At 48.8% G+C, this 18,664-nt stretch overlaps 1 protein-coding gene across 3 annotated transcripts in view; it reads left to right on the forward strand.

Moving 5' to 3' along the window:
* The window catches only part of ESRP2 (epithelial splicing regulatory protein 2), a 60,749-nt gene that overhangs the window by 40,552 nt on the left and 1,533 nt on the right, over positions 1-18,664 (forward strand). For 2 of the 3 annotated variants that reach the window (XM_077310968.1, XM_077310965.1), the window contains 6 exons: positions 586-628; positions 1,479-1,780; positions 5,135-5,356; positions 7,442-7,640; positions 9,342-9,558; positions 10,360-10,537. In XM_077310968.1, the coding sequence (XP_077167083.1) occupies positions 586-628; positions 1,479-1,780; positions 5,135-5,356; positions 7,442-7,640; positions 9,342-9,558; positions 10,360-10,537 (1,161 nt within the window). Of the gene's footprint in view, positions 1-585; positions 629-1,478; positions 1,781-5,134; positions 5,357-7,441; positions 7,641-9,341; positions 9,559-10,359; positions 10,538-16,698; positions 16,811-18,664 lie in introns of all 3 variants that reach the window. The other variant, XM_077310967.1, reaches the window with a different exon arrangement.

Here is an 18,664-nt window from a genome sequence, read left to right on the forward strand (position 1 = left end):
CATGTCCCCATAAAAGCAGGCTAGACCAGAAACAATATAACCCTATCAGGGGTAGTCAAACTGCGGCCCTTCAGATGTCCAAATGCTGGCAGGGGCTTCTGGTAATTGTAGTCCATGGACATCTGGAGGGCCGCAATTTGATTACCCCTGCCCTATATGGTCATGAAATAGGTAGGCCACCTAAGACAATCCAGTAATAAAATAATCATGAAGTGAGAAAGAACTCAAGTGAAATCTTGGGCAAATAAAAATGCCTAAAAAGCTAGACGTGTGAATAAGGGAAATGTAAGAAGAAGAATAGAAGTCAGGTGAGTTTTCAGAGGAAGAGCTTTCTCCAGATAAGGTGCCACCACTAAAAAGCTCAGTCTCTGATTGCCCCCTGCCTCTAGTCCGAGGCGTTTAGGATCAAAATCTGAACTGGGAAGAAGACCGTAAAGGAGGAAGCTGTTCTTCAGGTCCCCAGATCCTGTGCTGGAATAAACAGCTATGTCCAGAAAGGAATATTAAAAAGTGGTGTTACATTTGTATTTGAGTTTAATAAAACCAATAATCATGCTAACAGTATTTGTTCTCTTTTCCTTTCAGGTTTACAAAGCAACTGGAGAAGAGTTTCTAAAGATCGCTGGAGGTGAGGAGAAATTGTAAACCTCTTGTCCTAGCGGGTTTGCTCTTCTTAACTGCATTTGATGAGCAAAACAGCTGTTTGTTTTATATTTATATATCGCCATCTTGGCAAGCTAGCTCAGGGCAGTGTACAGAAATAAACACAAACAATAGCATGAGTTAAAATTAAGAACATTTAAAAACCATTTAAAACCACACCGATAACTAGCAGCAGCAATTTTAAGTCTTACTTCTAGCATAATCTCATTTCAGTGGGTCCATGTCCAGGTTAAGATGTTTTCACGGGTGGGGGGTGTTCTTTATAAGGGGACCCATTTGATGTTATATAATCACTGGCCCCAACTGAAATATAATAAATTGTCTTCTGACTGCACCCGTTAAATGTAGTGGGTTTTGCAAAGGAGCAAGGCATAGGCGGCCCCTCCCTGCCTTAAGAAGTTTGCATCTCAGTCTATGTGAGCGTTTCAGACGGTCAGCTTTTGCTTGCTGAAATCAGAAATTCATTTTAAGAGTGGGCTTTCCATCCTTGTTTGAAAGGCAGTTCAAAAACGGGGAGATAAATGATCTGGAAGTACAGCCAACTGTATGCATGTGTGTTTGTGAAACAAGGAGGGAGAGGGGAGGGAGTGAACACGTGGCACTGAGGTTCATATCCATCATGCTGCAGCCAAGCTGTTCTTTAACTTGGCAGAAGACATAAATGAAAGGAGAAACGCCTCTGTTGGAAAAGCATTTTTGAAATAATTCACCTGGAATTACCTTTGTCGATCCCCCGCCCCGATTTCTGCCCTGTCTTCATTCTCCTCGCTGATTGGCCAAATAAATGAGCTCTCTCCTGCCCCTTTCCTGCCCAGGTACCTCCAATGAAGTAGCCCAGTTCCTGTCCAAGGAGAATCAGATCATCATCCGGATGCGAGGGCTGCCCTTCACAGCCACCCCGGAGGACGTCTTGGGCTTCCTTGGGCTTGAGTGCCCCGTCACGGGCGGGAAAGAGGGACTTCTCTTTGTCAAGTACCCAGATGGCCGGCCCACAGGCGATGCCTTTGTCTTGTTTGCCTGTGAAGAGTTTGCACAGAATGCACTTAAAAAGCACAAGGAGATCCTCGGCAAGCGCTACATTGAACTCTTCAGGAGCACGGCGGCCGAAGTCCAGCAGGTTGGAGCAGCTTTGGTCTTTTCCTCACTTGGATTTCTTGCATGTCGTTTGTGGGCAGTGGCCACGGGGAACTGCAGCCTAGGCCAGGGGTAGTCAACCTGTGGTCCTCCAGATGTTCACGGACTGCAATTCCCATGAGCCCCTGACAGCAAACGCTGGCAGGGGCTCATGGGAATTGTAGTCCATGAACATCTGGAGGACCACAGGTTTGACTACCCCTGGCCTAGGCCAAAGGACATCCTGGCATTTAAGGCCAGGTTCCGCCTGTAATAGCACAGCTTGTGGCTACCTCTTAGTTTCTGTTCCAGGTCAATTGGCCTAAGGGCCTTCTGAACAGTCAGTTGAGAACCTCAGCTGTCTTTCAGTTGGGTCTTGCGAAACAGTTCCAGTAATGCTGTGGAACAGCTCTTGAGGTCAAATCAAGTGAGATTCTGGTATTTCTGTGATCTGCAACCTGTGTGGTTCCCCAGCAGGGTGACTAGTAGCTCCTTGGCTCTGGTTAATTGATGCTTAAATCCTCACGCTGAAGGCCAATAGAACAAGGAAAGGAACACACAGTGTGTGAGTACAGCCACCAAAAATACCGCGTGTCCATTAGTGCAAGTAGCAATAAGCATCAAATGATTGAAAAACTTGTCCGTTTCTTCACTGAAAGAGCTTGATCGATTGCAGAATTTGCTTGAAGAAAAGAACTGGAAACATTTCCTGCATGTAGCTGAGAGAGAGCGAGAGAGCACATAGAGGTAGTGACAAGAAGAGACCCACGTAGGTTCTTTGTAAACCACTTTTTATGTTTGATTGCAGCATGAAACTGTTCTTTGAATAATATAGTAGATGTTGTCGTCTCCGTTACTGGCTGTACTTCATTAAGTTGGATGGTTTATATTGACACTGAACTGATTAAGGTATAAACCGAAATGTTTTCAGTTCAAGCAAATTCTGCAATCAGACTCCTTCAGTGAAGAAACACGTTTCTCAGTCATTTGACATAAATCTTCCCATGGGGCTCCCAGTTAGAATTGGGCTGCTGTTTGTTTAATAATTTTAATTAATGCTTAATTAATTCCCCCCCCCAAAAAAACCCTCTGATTACCATGCCTGAATTTGTACCCCCTATCTGGAGATTGGCAACCCCATGTGGCAGGGCAGTCACTTACACAAGGGTCTTGCAACATGAGCCAGTGTGTAAAAAGAGGGGCCGTAGAGCATCCTCAAGGTCCCAGGTTCGATCCCCAACATCTCCCAGTTAAAAGGCCGAGATAGCAGGGGATGCGAAAGACCTCCACCTTGAGATTCCAGAGTAGGTGAAGATGACCTTGATAGGCCAAGGTCACAACATGGTAGAAAGCAGCTTCATTATTGTTCCCACATATCTGTTCAGACTACCTAACAGGAGAGCCAATTTTGTAGTCTATCTGTAACCACGTTCACATAAGGTTGCCATCTCTGGGTTTTAGGAAATACCTGGAGGTTTTGGGAGTCGAGCCTTAGGAGGGCATGGTTTGGAAGGAAGAATTAGTTTTTATTCCCCTCTTTTCACTGCCCAAAGGAGTCTCAAGGCAGCTTACAATCTCCTTCCCTTCCTCTCCCTGCGAAAGCAGGTGGGGCTGAGAGAGCTCTGACAGAGCTGACTGGCCTAGGGTCACCCAGCAGGCCTCAACTGTCTCAGAGCGGCTACAATCGCCTTCCCCACAACAGGCACCTTGTGAGGCAAGTGGGGGTAAGAGAGTTCTGAGAGAACTGTGGCTGGCTCAAGGCCACCCAGCTGGCTGCATGTGGAGGAGAAGTGGGGAATCAAACCAGATTAGAGGCCACTGCTTTTAACCACTACACCACAAAGGGGAGGGAGCCCTCAGCAGGGTACAATGCCAGAGAGTCCACCCTCCAAAGCAGCCATTTTCTCCAGGGGAACTGACCTTGGTCATTGCAGATCTCCAGGGGCCACCTGAAGGGTGGCAACCCTGTGATCAACAGATGAATTCACCTACATCCTACCTGTGCATGTGTATAGCTGTTTGTAAGACAGAGCCAATGGCCATTCACTTTACAAATGAAACTGGGGACTGGTACCTGGAAAAACATGGGGTTTATCACCCATTCAGATGCACATGGGGTTGACTGGCACATGAGAATTACTCAGGATGTGCATTCAGTGCAAATTTGTGAACAGGGCTTGTGGGGGGGAGAGAGAGAGTTTGCAGCTTTCTTGTGGCTGAAGCCTCCCAAACGGATACGCTATGGGTCGACCGGGAATGTGACCGTCTCCACTGCCCTGCTTGCCCCTGTTAATCGCTCGCCTTCCCCTCCCTGGCTCCCGCTCCCTCGCCCTCTGCAATTAGCTTTGGAACAATGGGTCCCCACGGGCAGCCGCTGTGCCTCCAATTATCTCTGTCTGGTTTCTGTCTGTCTGGAGGGACAGGGCAGGGCGCTGCTGCAGAGGGCTCCCCCAGGGACCGCAAGGCACAGCGAGAGCTGAAGGGAAGGCCGCAGGAGATGTCCCTGAGCTTGTTATTTATGATCAGAGGGGAGGGGGTGGCCCTTTGTCTGGAAGCAGGAGCTGCCTTGTTGTTTGTGAAGGACTGGGAGTGTCACCAACCTTCAGGGAGTGCCTGGAGATCTCCTGGAATTACAACTGACCTGCAGGTTACAGGGATCAGTTCCCTTAGAGGAAAATGGTTGCTTTGAGGGATGGACTGTGCTGGGTACATGAACTGCTTTGTGGAGTTTCCATTCACAAACAGGCAGGTGTGTTGGGGCGTTGCAAAAGAAACTCAGTTCTAACTGAAACAGAAAAACAAAGACATCGTACACTGCGTATTGAGCGGTTTTAGCTTAATTTTTTTCTAAAACACATAAAAATGTACACGGCTTTTTGGTGTTACCAAGATGAAGACAACACAACACGGTATGCCAAGCATGTTGGTGTTGTTGGACCAACCAAAATAATAGTGCAACTCACCCTTTACATATCATGTTGAGTTACTCGGGGGGGCAGGGGGGAGGGTCTTAACAAAAGGTCCTGGAACAAAGCCCTGAGTCCAGGGGCATCTTTTAAGTCCAACAGTACAGAGAAATTGGTAACCCTAAATAACAATCGAACAATACTAAACAGTGAGAGCAGTAAAATTTATAACAGTAACATACAAACAGACCCAGGTGTTGGATTTCATGGGAGGGCCCAGGGGAAGATGCTGGTTCCAGTCAACCTCAACAAAATGCCAGATAGAGGAGCTGCCTTTTGCAGGCTCTGCTTTTCTGACAGTTCGGAGGATGTGTTCTGACTGCAGGCCCCATCCTGCAACATCTGATGTTCTCTTTCTCTCCCCCCTCCCCTATCAAACTCTTTGCCAACAGGTCCTTAACAGATACATGTCGACACCTCTGATTCCCACACTCCCTGCTCCCATCATCCCTGTGATACCACCTCCTTATACCATCGCGGCTGGAAGCGTCCGGGATTGCGTCCGCCTCCGAGGCCTGCCCTACACTGCTGGAATTGATGACATCCTAGAGTTCATGGGAGACGCCACTGCAGACATCAAGCCCCACGGAGTCCACATGGTCCTTAATCAGCAAGTAGGGGAACTCAGACAAGATGATGCATTAAAGAACAGCAACCAAGACGGACCCGGTCACCCGAAGTAGAAACGGGAAATGAATATCAAGCTGACACGCCGATTCTTAACTTCTTGAAAGTCAGTTCTTTATTTCTTGAAAGCCCAAAACCACCCTGAGCCTTCGGGGAGGGCGGTATATAAATACAATAAATAAATGCAATAAATAAAGCCAGCACCAGTCAAATCTCATTTTCACAAATAAGGTTTTCCTCAGTGTCTATAATTATAACATATTACTTTGTAATTTATGAAATCATGGAGTTCATAAATTGAAACCATTTGTGAAAACGAGGTTTGACTGGTACCCGGTTTGGCTTTCAAGAAATAAAGAATTGACTTTCAAGAAGCTAAGAATTGGTGTGTCAGCTTGATATTCGTTTTGCTTTCAAGAATAGAGCAGGGGGACTGGACATTGGCCGTCTGAGAAATAATCTAGTATCTCCCAAGCTCCCCTATAATAAAAACCAGACTGTTAAAACTGGGGGGCAGATAACATGCACAAATAAAATGGGTTGACGGGTTGGCAAAGTGCATGCGTAAATAACATTATTTTGTTTGATACCTGAAACAAGAAAGTCCAGGTGCCAGGGAAATAGCCATGAGGAACGCTCCCCTATAATAAGAACCAGACTGTTAAAACTGGGGGGCATCAGGACCCTTCTCATTGGGATTTATGTAGCTATTTATATATTTTTATCTGACTTTTCCTCCCAATGGGTATCCAAAGCGACTTCTTTAACAATAACAACCCTGTGAGGTCGGTTGATCTGAGAGAATGTGAGTCTAAGGTTTCAACCTTGGATCTCCCAGAATCCTTACCCAACACTCTGTGCCGCTCTCTCTTTGGTCAGCCCTGTACTGAGCTTGTCTCAGCAGTGGCACAGTACTGGGTTCTAGATTTGTAGGCTGCTTATGAACCTTGAATGAGGCACCTTATGTGTCGTACCCACTGATTCCCTACTCCTTGCTACCACCCACTGGTCAAAGGAGGAACTGCAGGCAGTTCAATCCAGGAACAGATTAAGAATTTTACATTTATTCCTATTGAAATTCATTTTATTCATGTTAGCCCAGTATTCCAGCCTGTCAAGATCATCCTGTATCCTGACTCTGTCTTCTGCCGTGTTTCTACCCCTCTCATTTAGTGTTATCAGATAATAAGCATCCCCCTTTATTCCTTCATCTAGAATTTTCCTCTTATTGCCTGTCTGCATGATGACAGAGGGCTGCCACCGGGCAGGTCTCCCTCATAAGCGGGAGACGTGACAGCATCCCTGCCTCAGATTCTGTCCACGTGGGTGACCCACTCACATTTTAAAACAAGCATGAAAAGTGATTGGAGTGGAGAGAGAAACAGATGGACAAAGCAGAGAAACTGTCAAAGCAGGGTATCTTTATTTCATGCATTCACCTCCCAGCTTTGTACACAAGTCCAATCAAGACAATTTATAGAAAAACAGGTTTTGGCACAAGATTTTACGTGTAGAAAAGCAGACCTGAAACACAGCAGTGGGCAGAAATGAAAACAGTAAAGTGAAATGATTCATGTTCTGAGCTCCTAAATTATCTCTACGCCTACATGTCTGCATCTCAGAGCCAAGGCCAACATCCCCTTATTTAACACCAAGAGCACAAGAGAGCAGAACCATCTTCACCTGGCATGGAGAAGGTAACAAAGCAAGCACTAGGCTGACACCTTGGGGAAGGATTGGGTGACTGGGGCTCTTGAAAGAGTACAAGAGCCAGGCCTCTGCCCCAGAGGGGTAACAGTCAAAGGAAACAACAAAGGAAGAAGAAGGAGATAGAGTTGGGGGATGCAGTGCACAGAGAAATAATCTGCCCTAATACAGGTGCTTAAACTTGGAAGACCAGGTTCAGATCCTTGCTTAGCCATGAAGGTCACTGGATAGCCTCTCTCTCTCTCTCTCTCAAACCTACCTCACAGTGCTGTTGTGAAGATACAAAAATCAAGTATGGTGGCCTGAGCTCTCTGGAGGAGGGGTAGTGTAAAAATGTTACAAGCTCCTTCTGGATCTGTTTTCAGGGCCGGCCGTCTGGCGACGCTTTCATTCAGATGAAATCTTCGGACCGGGCTTTCCTGGTGGCTCAGAAGTGCCACAAGAAGATGATGAAGGACCGTTACGTGGAAGTCTTCCAGTGTTCAGGAGAGGAGATGAATTTTGTTTTAATGGGTGGCACTTTAAATCGTAGTGGCTTGTCTCCGCCCCCATGTAAGTTACCATGTAAGTCTGCGGTCCTTCCGCTCCCTCTGCTGCTAACACCTCGTTTCTGGTAGGTGCTGATGCACTGTGGTCCCCTTGCCCCTCTTTTGTGATGATCTGCAGTCCTCCCTTTGGGTTTGGGTGGAATTGGTTGCTTGAGCAACTGCTGGGTGTGATTGGAAGCATTTTTTTTTACTAGGGCGAATCGGTGATCTGGGCAGGGCAGGGGGCCACCCACTGATCTCTCCCTGGCTACCTGTTAACTCAGATTAATGCTTGCAGCCCTCCTACCCTACGTACTGGTTTCATGGACAGAGAAGCTGAGATGTCCTGTGCACACTGCCAGACACAAGTTCTCATAGTATCACTCACTCTGCTTCGGTTTTGGATACCCCACCCGCCTAGCTCTGCAGTAAACATTACCCGCTTGGCTATGGATTCTTAATTTTTGTCTTTATAGGACAAATTTCTTCTGTAGCCAAGAGTTGCTGTTCAGCTGCATTTTAGCAACAGGAAGATGCTTGTTACCAAAGGTGGCATCTCCGGAGATGAATTCTACCAGATCAAGAAAAGAGTGATGAAACCAGAATTGATGTTTTTGCCATCTTGTTATCAGTTTCATTGTGCATGAAGTAACAGAACCTCTCGTTCTGGGGTCAGATCATAAAAGGGTGGCTCAATAGCGGGGCCTTTTGAGCAGGCTGTAATTTTCCACTCTCGATGCTTAATTTATCAGTCGTGTTTAAGGACACAACACTTAAGGGTGAGGAGGAGGGGGCTCTCAAAGAGGATTTACTTCCTGTTCCCACTCTGTTGGCGGCACAGTCACTGTCCTGTCTGAGCTGATCCCACTGAGACAGCAGTTGACACCTCCGGTGCCTGCATTTAAATCCTCCTCTAGAAATAAAGTAAACGCAAAACAAATTACCCAAGAGGAGAGTCCAGATCTTGTAACTAAATTAATTGAAGGTTATTTTTAAGAAGGTGATTGCATGTTGCTTGTGCTATTAGCAGAAACAGTCCCGCCTTGTTAAAGTCACAACCGTGAGGTCTAGAAACCTGGCGCCATGAATAGAATTTTGCAGTCCAAAGTATAGCTTAAGTCAGGGGCAAAAACATACATTGAGCCACATTCCTTCGCAGAGGTCGCAGCAAGGTCAAAGGCTGGCATATAACAAGCTGCTCCCCACCCACCCTCGTTCTGGCAGCCAAAAGAATATCAGATTCACTTCTCCAAATCTACACAGGGTCCCTCCCCTGGAAATGCCCCTGATTTCCACACACGTCCGTCACTTACGCTAACCGATGCCCACAGAAGAACCACAGGGGGACAGCTCAGGTGAAGCAGCATAGCATGCAGAGGGAGAACTCTTGCTTTCCAATCCACGGCCCTCCCGTGCCACAGGTCTGAACAGAACCCAGTTGTGCTGAGTCCCCTGATAACTAAAGAGAGAGGACAACACTAACCTGGTCGAGGATTAGTCCATCTGCGTTCTTTTCAAGGCTGCACCCGCCATCGCCCTAATTTGTGGCTGGGTGGTCTGGTCTACCAGAGCCATGCAAGAGTGCTGAGCCAGGCCCAGTGATGTGTGGATGACGCCCTTGCTTGCGACCCGCCGCTGTGCTGAAACAAACATCCACCCCAAAAACGCCCGCCTGGCTAACTTTTTTTGGCTTTCCTTTTTCCTTTTCTTTCTCCGTTGTGCGGGGACTTCTCCGCAGGTCTTTCCCCGCCAGCCTACGCCGCTTTCCAGACGGCGGCGGCCGTGATCCCAGCAGAAGCGGCGATATACCAGTCTCAAGCGCTCTTACCTTCCACCAGGACCCAACAGGCCTCCGCAGCGGCCGCAGCTGCTGCTGCCGCCGCCACTCCAGCTGTTACTTACTACCCGGCTCAGGCTGCTCAACTTTACATGAACTACACAGCTTATTATCCCAGGTAATACCCGGAGAGCCTAGGCCAGGGGTAGACAACCTGTGGTCCTCCAGATGTCCATGGACTACAATTCCCATGAGCCCCTGCCAGCAAACGCGTTTGCTGGCAGGGGCTCATGGGAATTGTATTCCACGGACATCTGGAGGACCACAGGTTGACTACCCCTGGCCTAGGTAACCCGAAGCTCAGCAGGGTCAACCCCTAGCTGGTATTTGGATGGGAGGACCTCCAAGGAGCACCAGGGTCGTGATGGGGAGGCAGTGGGGGTGGCATGCACAGACGTGCGGGGCCGGAGCGCGCAGGTACAAAACAATTGAGGGAGCGTGGAGGTGGCCATTGCCATGGTTCTGCCACTGACTGCCGGCACCTGGGCGACCCTGCGGAAGGGACCAGGTGACCCCATTAGGGGTCAGGACCCCAACGCTGAGAACCACTGTGGTAAGGATTCATCCTAAGTCAGCTGTGACTTGACGGTGAAAAAGCCCTCTTGTTCCACTGCCCCAAGGAGCCAGTTGGCCACCGCGTGAGACAGGATGCTGGACTAGATGGGCCATTGGTCTGATCCAGCAGGGCTCTTCGTACGTCCTTAGGCCGCGTCAGTCCAAGGTAGTTTGAATTGGCCCCAATTCAAAGCATGATAACTGGAAAGTGGCCTGGTGGGGGAGGTTTCCACGCCCATCTCAGCTTGTGTGCGTCAGTGAGCTCTTGCGTCCCAGCTTTTAAATCCAGCGGCCAGACCCCAAGTGAGCTTTGCAGGGGTGAACCAGCCCACTCTGGTCCCAGCGGCCTCTCCTTCTCTTTCAGCCCTCCGGTGTCCCCCACCACGGTGGGTTACATTGCGGCTCCCCCCGCAGCAGTGGCAGCAGCTGCAACGGCCTCACACACTCCGATGCTGCCCCAGCCGGGCGCTCTTGTCCGGATGCAGGGATTGCCCTACAACACAGGCATGAAGGAAATCCTCAGCTTCTTCCAGGGCTATCAGGTTAGTATCGGGCCTTTCCCTTCCTTTCCCCCCCCTCCACCCCCTTTCTCTCGCTCAGGGGTGAACTGCAGTTTGAACCTTCCCCCATCTCATGGCTTAACAGGCAGGGAAAGTGTGGGTAAGAAATTTCTCTTAAGTGGAGTCAAACACTTGCCAGGGAACAGACATATTGGGCTTCTGGCTAGGAGCTATTTCTTTGGCCAGAACCAATTTGACTGCTGTGGCTCTTTGTCCTTCGGCCACCGCCCTTGTGAGCAGACTCTTCTGCCAATGCTGAAAGGAGACAGAAACAGGAAAAAAGAACTAGTTGTTACCACCCTTAGCAGCACTCCCAATCTGGGCACAAACTCATTTTCCAGGTCCAGTCTAAAATAGGCCAAGCTTTCTCCATAGACATGCCAAGGCCTAGAGGGGTGCCACCCCATGGTGGTAGCCGGCCATGATCAAGGACAGCTTTCAATTCAGTCTCTAATCTTCTACTTTTCTGTGGTCCTTGGAACTGGATTTGGCATTTCCATCTGGATGTTATTTGGGAGGTTGAAAGCAAAGTAGTCCTGAGACCAGCAGTTACTCTCTGTGGAAGGCAGCCTTTGCATGGGGGAAGCCATTAGGTGTTAGGGCCTTCTTTGTGGCAAGATGTAGAATTTACCCTGTCCCCGTGCAAGAAACCTCTAGCAAGTTATCTAGTTCACCCTGACATACTAAGTACCAGTTCTTGCCACACAAAGATACATTCAACCCAACCTTATCAAACCAGTTTGGAAAACTCACCTTCATGGTGTTCTCACCATGTTTTGGTGTTCCCCAAAACAGTAATATTAGAGCTAGATCTTTGAAATGGTGTGCATTTCAGTTTTTTAATTGCTGATGATCCTCCCCCCCCCCCCCCACTTTGCCATGTCCTGATCCTACTGGTAACTTTCCAAAGAGCTCAGGGCAAGGTACGTAGGAGTATCTTGTTTGTACCGTTGCAAGAACTCTGACAGGAAGGCTTGGACTGAGAGCTGGTCACTCCTTGAAAGACACCCAATAACAATTCCGGTCATTAGTATAATAAAATTAGCAACAGGTTGTTTAGGAGGGTGGAATAGGTTTTTGCTTACTTTCCTCTGAGCTGCTATCCTTACTTGGATTCATCTTTCAACAAGAAAGAAAAGTTTAAGACAAGTGGCTGCTCGGGACATTCCTATGGGATTTGACTTCTCTCTCTTAATCCGTCCCTTAATCCCTCCATTTGACTCTACCTTGCTCAGGAGTTTTTCAAAAAGGAATAAATCGTTAACTCATCCCATAGTCCAGGGGTAGTCAAACTGCGGCCCTCCAGATGTCCATGGACTACAATTCCCAGAAGTCCCTGCCAGCGAATGCTGGCAGGGGCTTCTGGGAATTGTAGTCCATGGACATCTGGAGGGCCGCAGTTTGACTACCCCTGCCATAGTCTATTCGGGGGGCCGACCCAGAGGCTACCTAATTGGATTAGTTTCTCCATGTTTGTTGAGCAAAGAGCTGAGTTCCATCTGTAGGGGGGGGGGCTTTTGTTGCCATTGGCCATAGCTGAGGAGGGGAAAGATGCCTGGTGCCAGCGAGGTGGGAGGGACGCGAAGCCAGGTCCCACTTGAAATTAGGGTTCCCAGTTTCCCCCTGGCCACCAGTGGGGGATGAGGGGAGTAGGGTTGCCACATCCAGGTTAGGAAACTCCTGAAAATTTGGGGCTGGAGTCTGGAGAGGACAAACCTCAGTGGGATACAGTGCCACAGAGCCCACGCTCCAAAACTCTCCAGGGGAAATGATCTCTGCAGTCTGGAGAGGAGCTATAATCCTGGGAGATCCCCAGTTCCTACCTGGAGGTTGGCACCCTTACTTCAAGTGGACAAAACTGTGGCAATTACCAATGAATGGGACACATTCTGGGTGGAAATCATGCACCCAGTCTTAAGGTTTCTTGCTTTCAATGGGCTTTTGAGCACATACCGTCATGAAAATACTTGCAGCCCACTTTGTGGCTGGGCAACCAAGTGTGTGTGTTCCTGTAAAAAAGGGGAAGGGAGTGGGTGGTCTAAGACAGCAGGGCTGCCCTGGGGAGGGGGGATGCTTTGCAGCTTCAGCCTTGACTTAGAAGTAAATATCAGCTCAACTTGTGCTGAACTTCCGTTGCCTTATAGTCCCGCCTGCTGCTAAAAAGTAGCTTTATTGTGTTTAATCTTTTGGCTTTTTCAACAGACCTGATGGCCAAATGTAGTCTAAAACCTGTAAAATGGGGTGGGGGGGGGGGATGTAGTGTACTAAACTGTTGGCAAGATGCCCAAGGCATTAGCATCTATGCCTCTTCCCTGCCAGGACCGGAGGCCTCATTGTTGCTGACTTCATGAGGATTTAAAGGTTTCCCTTCAAATACAGACTTGAACAAAAACCTCCTCTCTTCTCCGAGTTGCTTAAGAAACCAGACACCTTACATGGCCCCACAGCATCTCTGTTCTAAGCCATGTCAGATTCTGGCCCTGCAGGATACCCATCCTGCCAAAGCTTCCGTGGACTGACCAGAAGAGAGAGGGAAGCCCTTTTTTGTCTTCCAGTGTAGAGGGCAGGATCAGGTGTGGGACTTGGAGCCCCACAAATCTCAGCTGTGATTTCGGGCAAACAAACTTCTCACCCAAATGGTTCTCGAAAGCAGTCTTGAGCAGAACCAGAATGATAGAGTTGGAAGGGGCCTCCGGGGTTATTTGTTGCCTTGAAACAAACAGCTCAGGGCTCACAGGACCTGGAATACCGGCCTAGATTTCTTTATCCATACTATTGGTCTAGCTATCTTTTTGGCAAAATACTATACATCCGCCTGTTGAAAGGAAATCCTTCAATCCAAAAAGGTATTTTCAGTGGTTTAGCGATCCCAATGTCAAATTTGGAATTAAGCACAGCAATTGAGCAAGTGTTGGTCGCTCTGTTTGCCAGCATGATTTTACTTTGTGCATTCTCAGCACCATTTCTTTTTGCGAACGTCCAGCCCTTACTGCCGTGAATATAAATTTGGGTACAGGAAAAGTAATCTAGGAATAGCCCCTTCAGATGAAAGAGAAGTCACTCATGCGCGTAATGTTGATTGATAGCTGCAGCTGAAAGCCTGAACAGTCTTGAGTCCGGAGTGACCTCTGTGCGGACTGGCCCAGGCCAGACAGAATGCGAAAGCCTGGTTTATTTGAACAATGGTTAGTTCGTGAAGCCAGGATTCAGCTTGGAGGCAATCTTGATTAGCCACAGCATATCTTAATATTAGAGCCTCTTTATTTATTTATTTATATTTTTATACCGCCCTTCCCTATGGCTCTGGGCGGTTTACATAAAACATTTTGGAACATTTACACCACCCCCTTGTGGTGCAAAGGGGTAAGGCAGCAGACACGCGGTCTGAAAGCTTTGCCCATGAGGCTGGGAGTTCGATCCCAGCAGCCAGCTCAAGGTTGACTCAGCCTTCCATCCTTCCGAGGTCGGTAAAATGAGTACCCAGCTTGCTGGGGGGTAAACGGTAATGACTGGAGAAGGCACTGGCAAACCACCCCGTATTGAGTCTGCCAAGAAAACGCTAGAGGGCGTCACCCCAAGGGTCAGACATGACTCGGTGCTTGCACAGGAGATACCTTTACCTTTATCTTAATATTTATTTATTTATTTTACTCAGATTTTCATACCGCCCTTCCATACGACTCTGGGTGGTTCACGTAAAAGCTTGACCCTTTGCCCCTCCAACCCTTCTCCTCCTGGGTTTCAGAGCAAAACAAGCCATGATTAAGCCGTGTCTGTAAAGCACAAAAACAATGAGAAGGTTAATTGTGCTTAACAAGCCAACCTCAGAGCCTGGCTAGTTGAGCCTCCCTGAAGGGGCCTTTCCCACAGCTCTTTAACTCGCTTTGGCTTCTGAAAGCAAACGGACTTCTAAAAGATCTCATACACCTTAACTGGACTTCTATTTATGCCGTGGAGACTCGGCACAGTCGGTGTCTCTTTGTGTCTCAAGAGTGCTTTAAGTCTTCCTGGACGGCTCGCAGTACAGAATCGCTCTCCAAATTGGGCCACTGTTAGCCAACCAGACAAAGCCAGTTTTCTCAGGGCTGTAACTGTTACGAAGAGGCTTAATTTGTGGCTGCAGGCGAACAGTCACCGGGTATTCAGCTCTGGTGCTGCTGCTGGGAGGCAGGGCTTGCTCTTGGCTCTGAGCTAGAGGAAAGGAACCATAAAGATGAGCTTGACCTGAGCCTCTTCTGTATGAAAAGAATGTTTCCTTACCTGGCTGGAGGAGTGTGCGGGCATGCTGTGGCATCTAGGTTCTTGTTCCTGCCACCCGGAGTGGGCATGGTGGCGGCAGCAGGATCCCCGCTTGTGTTAGGTGGCCAAGGAGGCAAAGCATGGAGAGGTGAAGTTTCTGGCTTATTTGCATGGCATCTAGGAGACCGTGCAATCTCGTCAAATGCACCCTGCAGAAATAGAAGGGCCCTCGGTGTCCTTGTCACGTAAGGGGCAGTTTGAGCATGCTGGACTCGGATAGAGCATAAAGCTTTTGTACCGTATGCATAAGCGTAATGCTCTGCATGTAGCTACCATCCCTATGGGGTGCCTTAGTACAGGTGTGGGCACAAGGAGAGTGAACCTCTGTAGCACTTATTTGCAGGTCCTGCCTACATTTGCACTATTTTCCTTCCTTCCGTCCCTATAAGCACCACCCCCTGCACACCTGCATCAGGGGGCTTTTATTTAAAAAATCAGTAATGGATTGCAAACATGTTACAGTATCATATTGCAATGATGCCCTACTGTCATTCCCGACTCCTTTGCCTTTTGATATATTTTGCCACCAAGAACTTGGAATTCTGGTCAGTTTGAACTTTACCTGCTTATCTGGCAATGCTTTTTTGAGGGGAAGGAGTTACGTTTTGGCTCAGGAGAAATCACCCAAAGAGTGCATGATCTCTGGGTTAATGGAAGTGTGGTTCTGAGCCCCCCCTATCTATTGATGTGTTCTTGGTCAGCAAAAAGGGTTTCTCTGTGGCCCCGCCTTCCACAATTGGGGGATAGAGTGGGATGCTGTAGCTTTAGCCTTTGAACATCTTACATCGTTCCGAAAAGTAAGGACAACATCTTCTTTTGGTAGGGAATGTCATACCGCTGCTGTTTGGTGGCATGAAACTTCATTTAGCAGGAAACACAGGGAAAGCTCATGTTGGGAAAAGTCCTAGCTCAGTTGTTCTTGGGAGAAACATACTATCGGGGTGAACTTGTCAACTCTGGATTGGGAAATTCCTAGAGATTTGGGCATGGCATCTGGGAAGGGCAGCATTTGGGAGGGATCTGCCCTGAGTTCCCTCCACCCCTTGCCTCCCATCTCTGGTCTCCTGTTCCTCTCTTGATTATCTCCCCCCCCCCTTGTATTTTCTCTTGCCTTTCCAGTTCCCCACAACCCAGTTAGTCTATGCCAAGATGTGTCTGGGGCTTCTCTATTTTCTGAGCATTTGGGGTTGTGTTCCTGTCTGGTACTCTTGCCAGCCTCCTGTGGCTCACCCAAAAACAAGGAGGGAGACTTCTTTGTCCAAAAGATGCTTCCATTAAATTCCACATCTATACCCTAAGGCTGCCTAAACCCCGAGGGGCCATCCCATGGCTTTCCAGGTGTCAATGGACTACAATGGCCATGAGCCCCTGCCAGTACCGTACTGGCAGGGGCTCATGGTCATTGTAGTCTGTGGATATCTGGAGAAGCCACGGTTTGGCCATCCATCCCTGAACTAAACCCTGTATTATTGTCAGCTTAGGGAACAGCCTCGCCAGTCACCAGGTGGTGCCCAGAGATTTCCAGGAATGACAAAAGCATTCCAGGCTACAGACATCAGCTTCCCTGAAGAAAATGGCTGCTTTGGAGGGCGGAGCCTATGGTCCCTCCCCTCCCCAAACCCCTCTCTCCCTAGGCCCCACCCCCCAAATCTCCCGGTATTTCCAACGCCAGAGCTGGCAACCCTCAGTCCAGCTCCATAGAAGGCCAAGTTGCGTACCCCTGCACCTTTGTCTTCCCCGATGCCGGTCGCTCACCCCTTTTCTTCTAAGCTTGCAAGTGCCGGTCTGTGCGGCCGGCTGGTGGCGCGAAGACTGACCTTGTGTGTGTCGCACTTGTACTGTAGTATGCCCCCGATGACTACAGTGGCCTCGTGCAGCTCAACGACCAAGCCAGGAGTGTGTTACAAGCACCGAAAGAATGGGTCTGTTTGTAACTGTTTGTAACCTCCGATGAAGGTAAGCTTGGCCTAGCAGCCACGGAGCCTTCGGGAACAGACGGAGAAGGGGCAAAATGATTGGGGGGTGGATCGGGGGGGAGGCTGATTTGTTTCCTTCCCGGCTTGCGGTGGGGACTTTCCTTGCTAACGTGAGCCTGCTTTCGTGCCATGCATGAATTGACTAATCTGGTGGTGCTGATGATTGGGGCAGGGGCTTGTTTCCCTGCAAGGAACAGCATGTGTGCAGGGTGGGGCTGGGCGGGGGGGGGAGGTTACGTGGTCGCTTGGCAATCTCTTGTTTCTGGAGAGGTCTTCCCGGTTAAGCTGTCGCGATTATATTGGCCGCTTTCTTCATCTAACAAGACACTTCTGTCCCTGTCGCTGGGCGTCATCCAACCCGGGCAAAACAGTACGCCTTTAACTTTGGGTTGTGTGGGGCCGAGGGGTGTTTCTATTTCCAGCAATTGTGATGGCTTTCTTTCAGTTTACTGCGTGAGATAGTTTTCCATCCCGAAAAATGTATATTCTTAAGGACGAGAGTGCTTCTGAACATGTGCAGTGTGCATTTTTGTCCTCTTCGCCTACCCTCCCCCGTTGAGTTGTAATGCCCAGCTTCTCTAGCAGGTGGCATCGGAGAAGCAGGGGACTTTAAGCAGGGCATAAATTATGGGCATTTAAAAAGGGGTGGAGAAATGGAAACTTCAAGCCCGCATCCAGGAAGACTCACTGGCTTGTAACAAACCGCTAGCGTGCTCATTTTACAAATGAAACCGTCCTCTGGCTAAACATGGGGTTCTGCTTACACACTCAGCTGTACATGTGTTGAACGTAACATGAGAACTGCTCAAAGGGCATAGAGAGGAAAAGCGGAGCAATACCCTCTGCAGAGGCTGTACCCAAGGCCTCTGCTGTCTGACTCTACACGAAACCTGCCCACCACTGCTACAGGAGGCAAAAGAGCAGCGAGATTCGTGTCCAGGAGCACCCGAGAGACTTGAATCTAGCTGCCCACCCTTGGGTGATCTTTTCGTGGAGGAGCACCCACCAGACTTCTGAAGTTACAGTTCTCTGGAAGGAGAGTTGGAACCGGTCCTAGCCTAACCGGTGCAGTGCTGTTTTCAGGGCCTTGGCAAAACCAGCATTCCAGTATCATTTGGCATCATTGAAAGCCACTCCTAGGGTTTCTCAAAGCCTGGAGAATGCTCCAGGGTAAAGAAGTTGAGAAAGGCTCCCCTAAGGGGATAGTCTAAGAGCACCCCTAGACTCTCGTGCGAATTTTGCCTGATTCCATTTGCGATGTCACCCATTTAGGGTGTTGCCTGTCTCAGAAGAAATTGCCCTGCCTCTAAGCCTCTTCTTCATGTGCATATTTACTAGCTGCTCTTCAAAAAGTCCTACAAGATGTCTGTATTTTCCCCTCGCTCAATGAATGATTTTTATTTTTTATTGGGGGGGGGGCATTCTGTTTGATTTTTATTAAATTACTTTTCTCCCACCCCTCTTGCTTTTCGGTGTCTCAACACGCATTTTCAGTGTAGAATGTCCAGACTTTGCTGTTTGAATTTCCTTTCCTCCCCCAGACACTTTTGCATGCAGTGTTTGGTTGCCAACTTCCGGGTGGGGCCTGGAGCTCTCCCGCGGTTATAGCTGATCTCCAAGAATGGAGATCGGTCCCCCTGGAGAAAGTGGTTGCTTTGGAGGGTGGAGTCTATGGCATATTCATACCCACCGACTCCGGGCTTCACCTCCAAAATCCCCAGGTGTTTCCCAATGCAGAAACACTTAAGAGTTCCTAATTTCACACTCCCCGTGATCTGATTTCCCCCCTAGTTCCTCCTCTCTCTGTCTCTTCTCTTTGCCTTCCCCTCTTTCT

The sequence above is a fragment of the Paroedura picta genome, chromosome 14 (assembly GCF_049243985.1).
Source record: "Paroedura picta isolate Pp20150507F chromosome 14, Ppicta_v3.0, whole genome shotgun sequence".
Classification (NCBI taxonomy): domain Eukaryota; kingdom Metazoa; phylum Chordata; class Lepidosauria; order Squamata; family Gekkonidae; genus Paroedura; species Paroedura picta.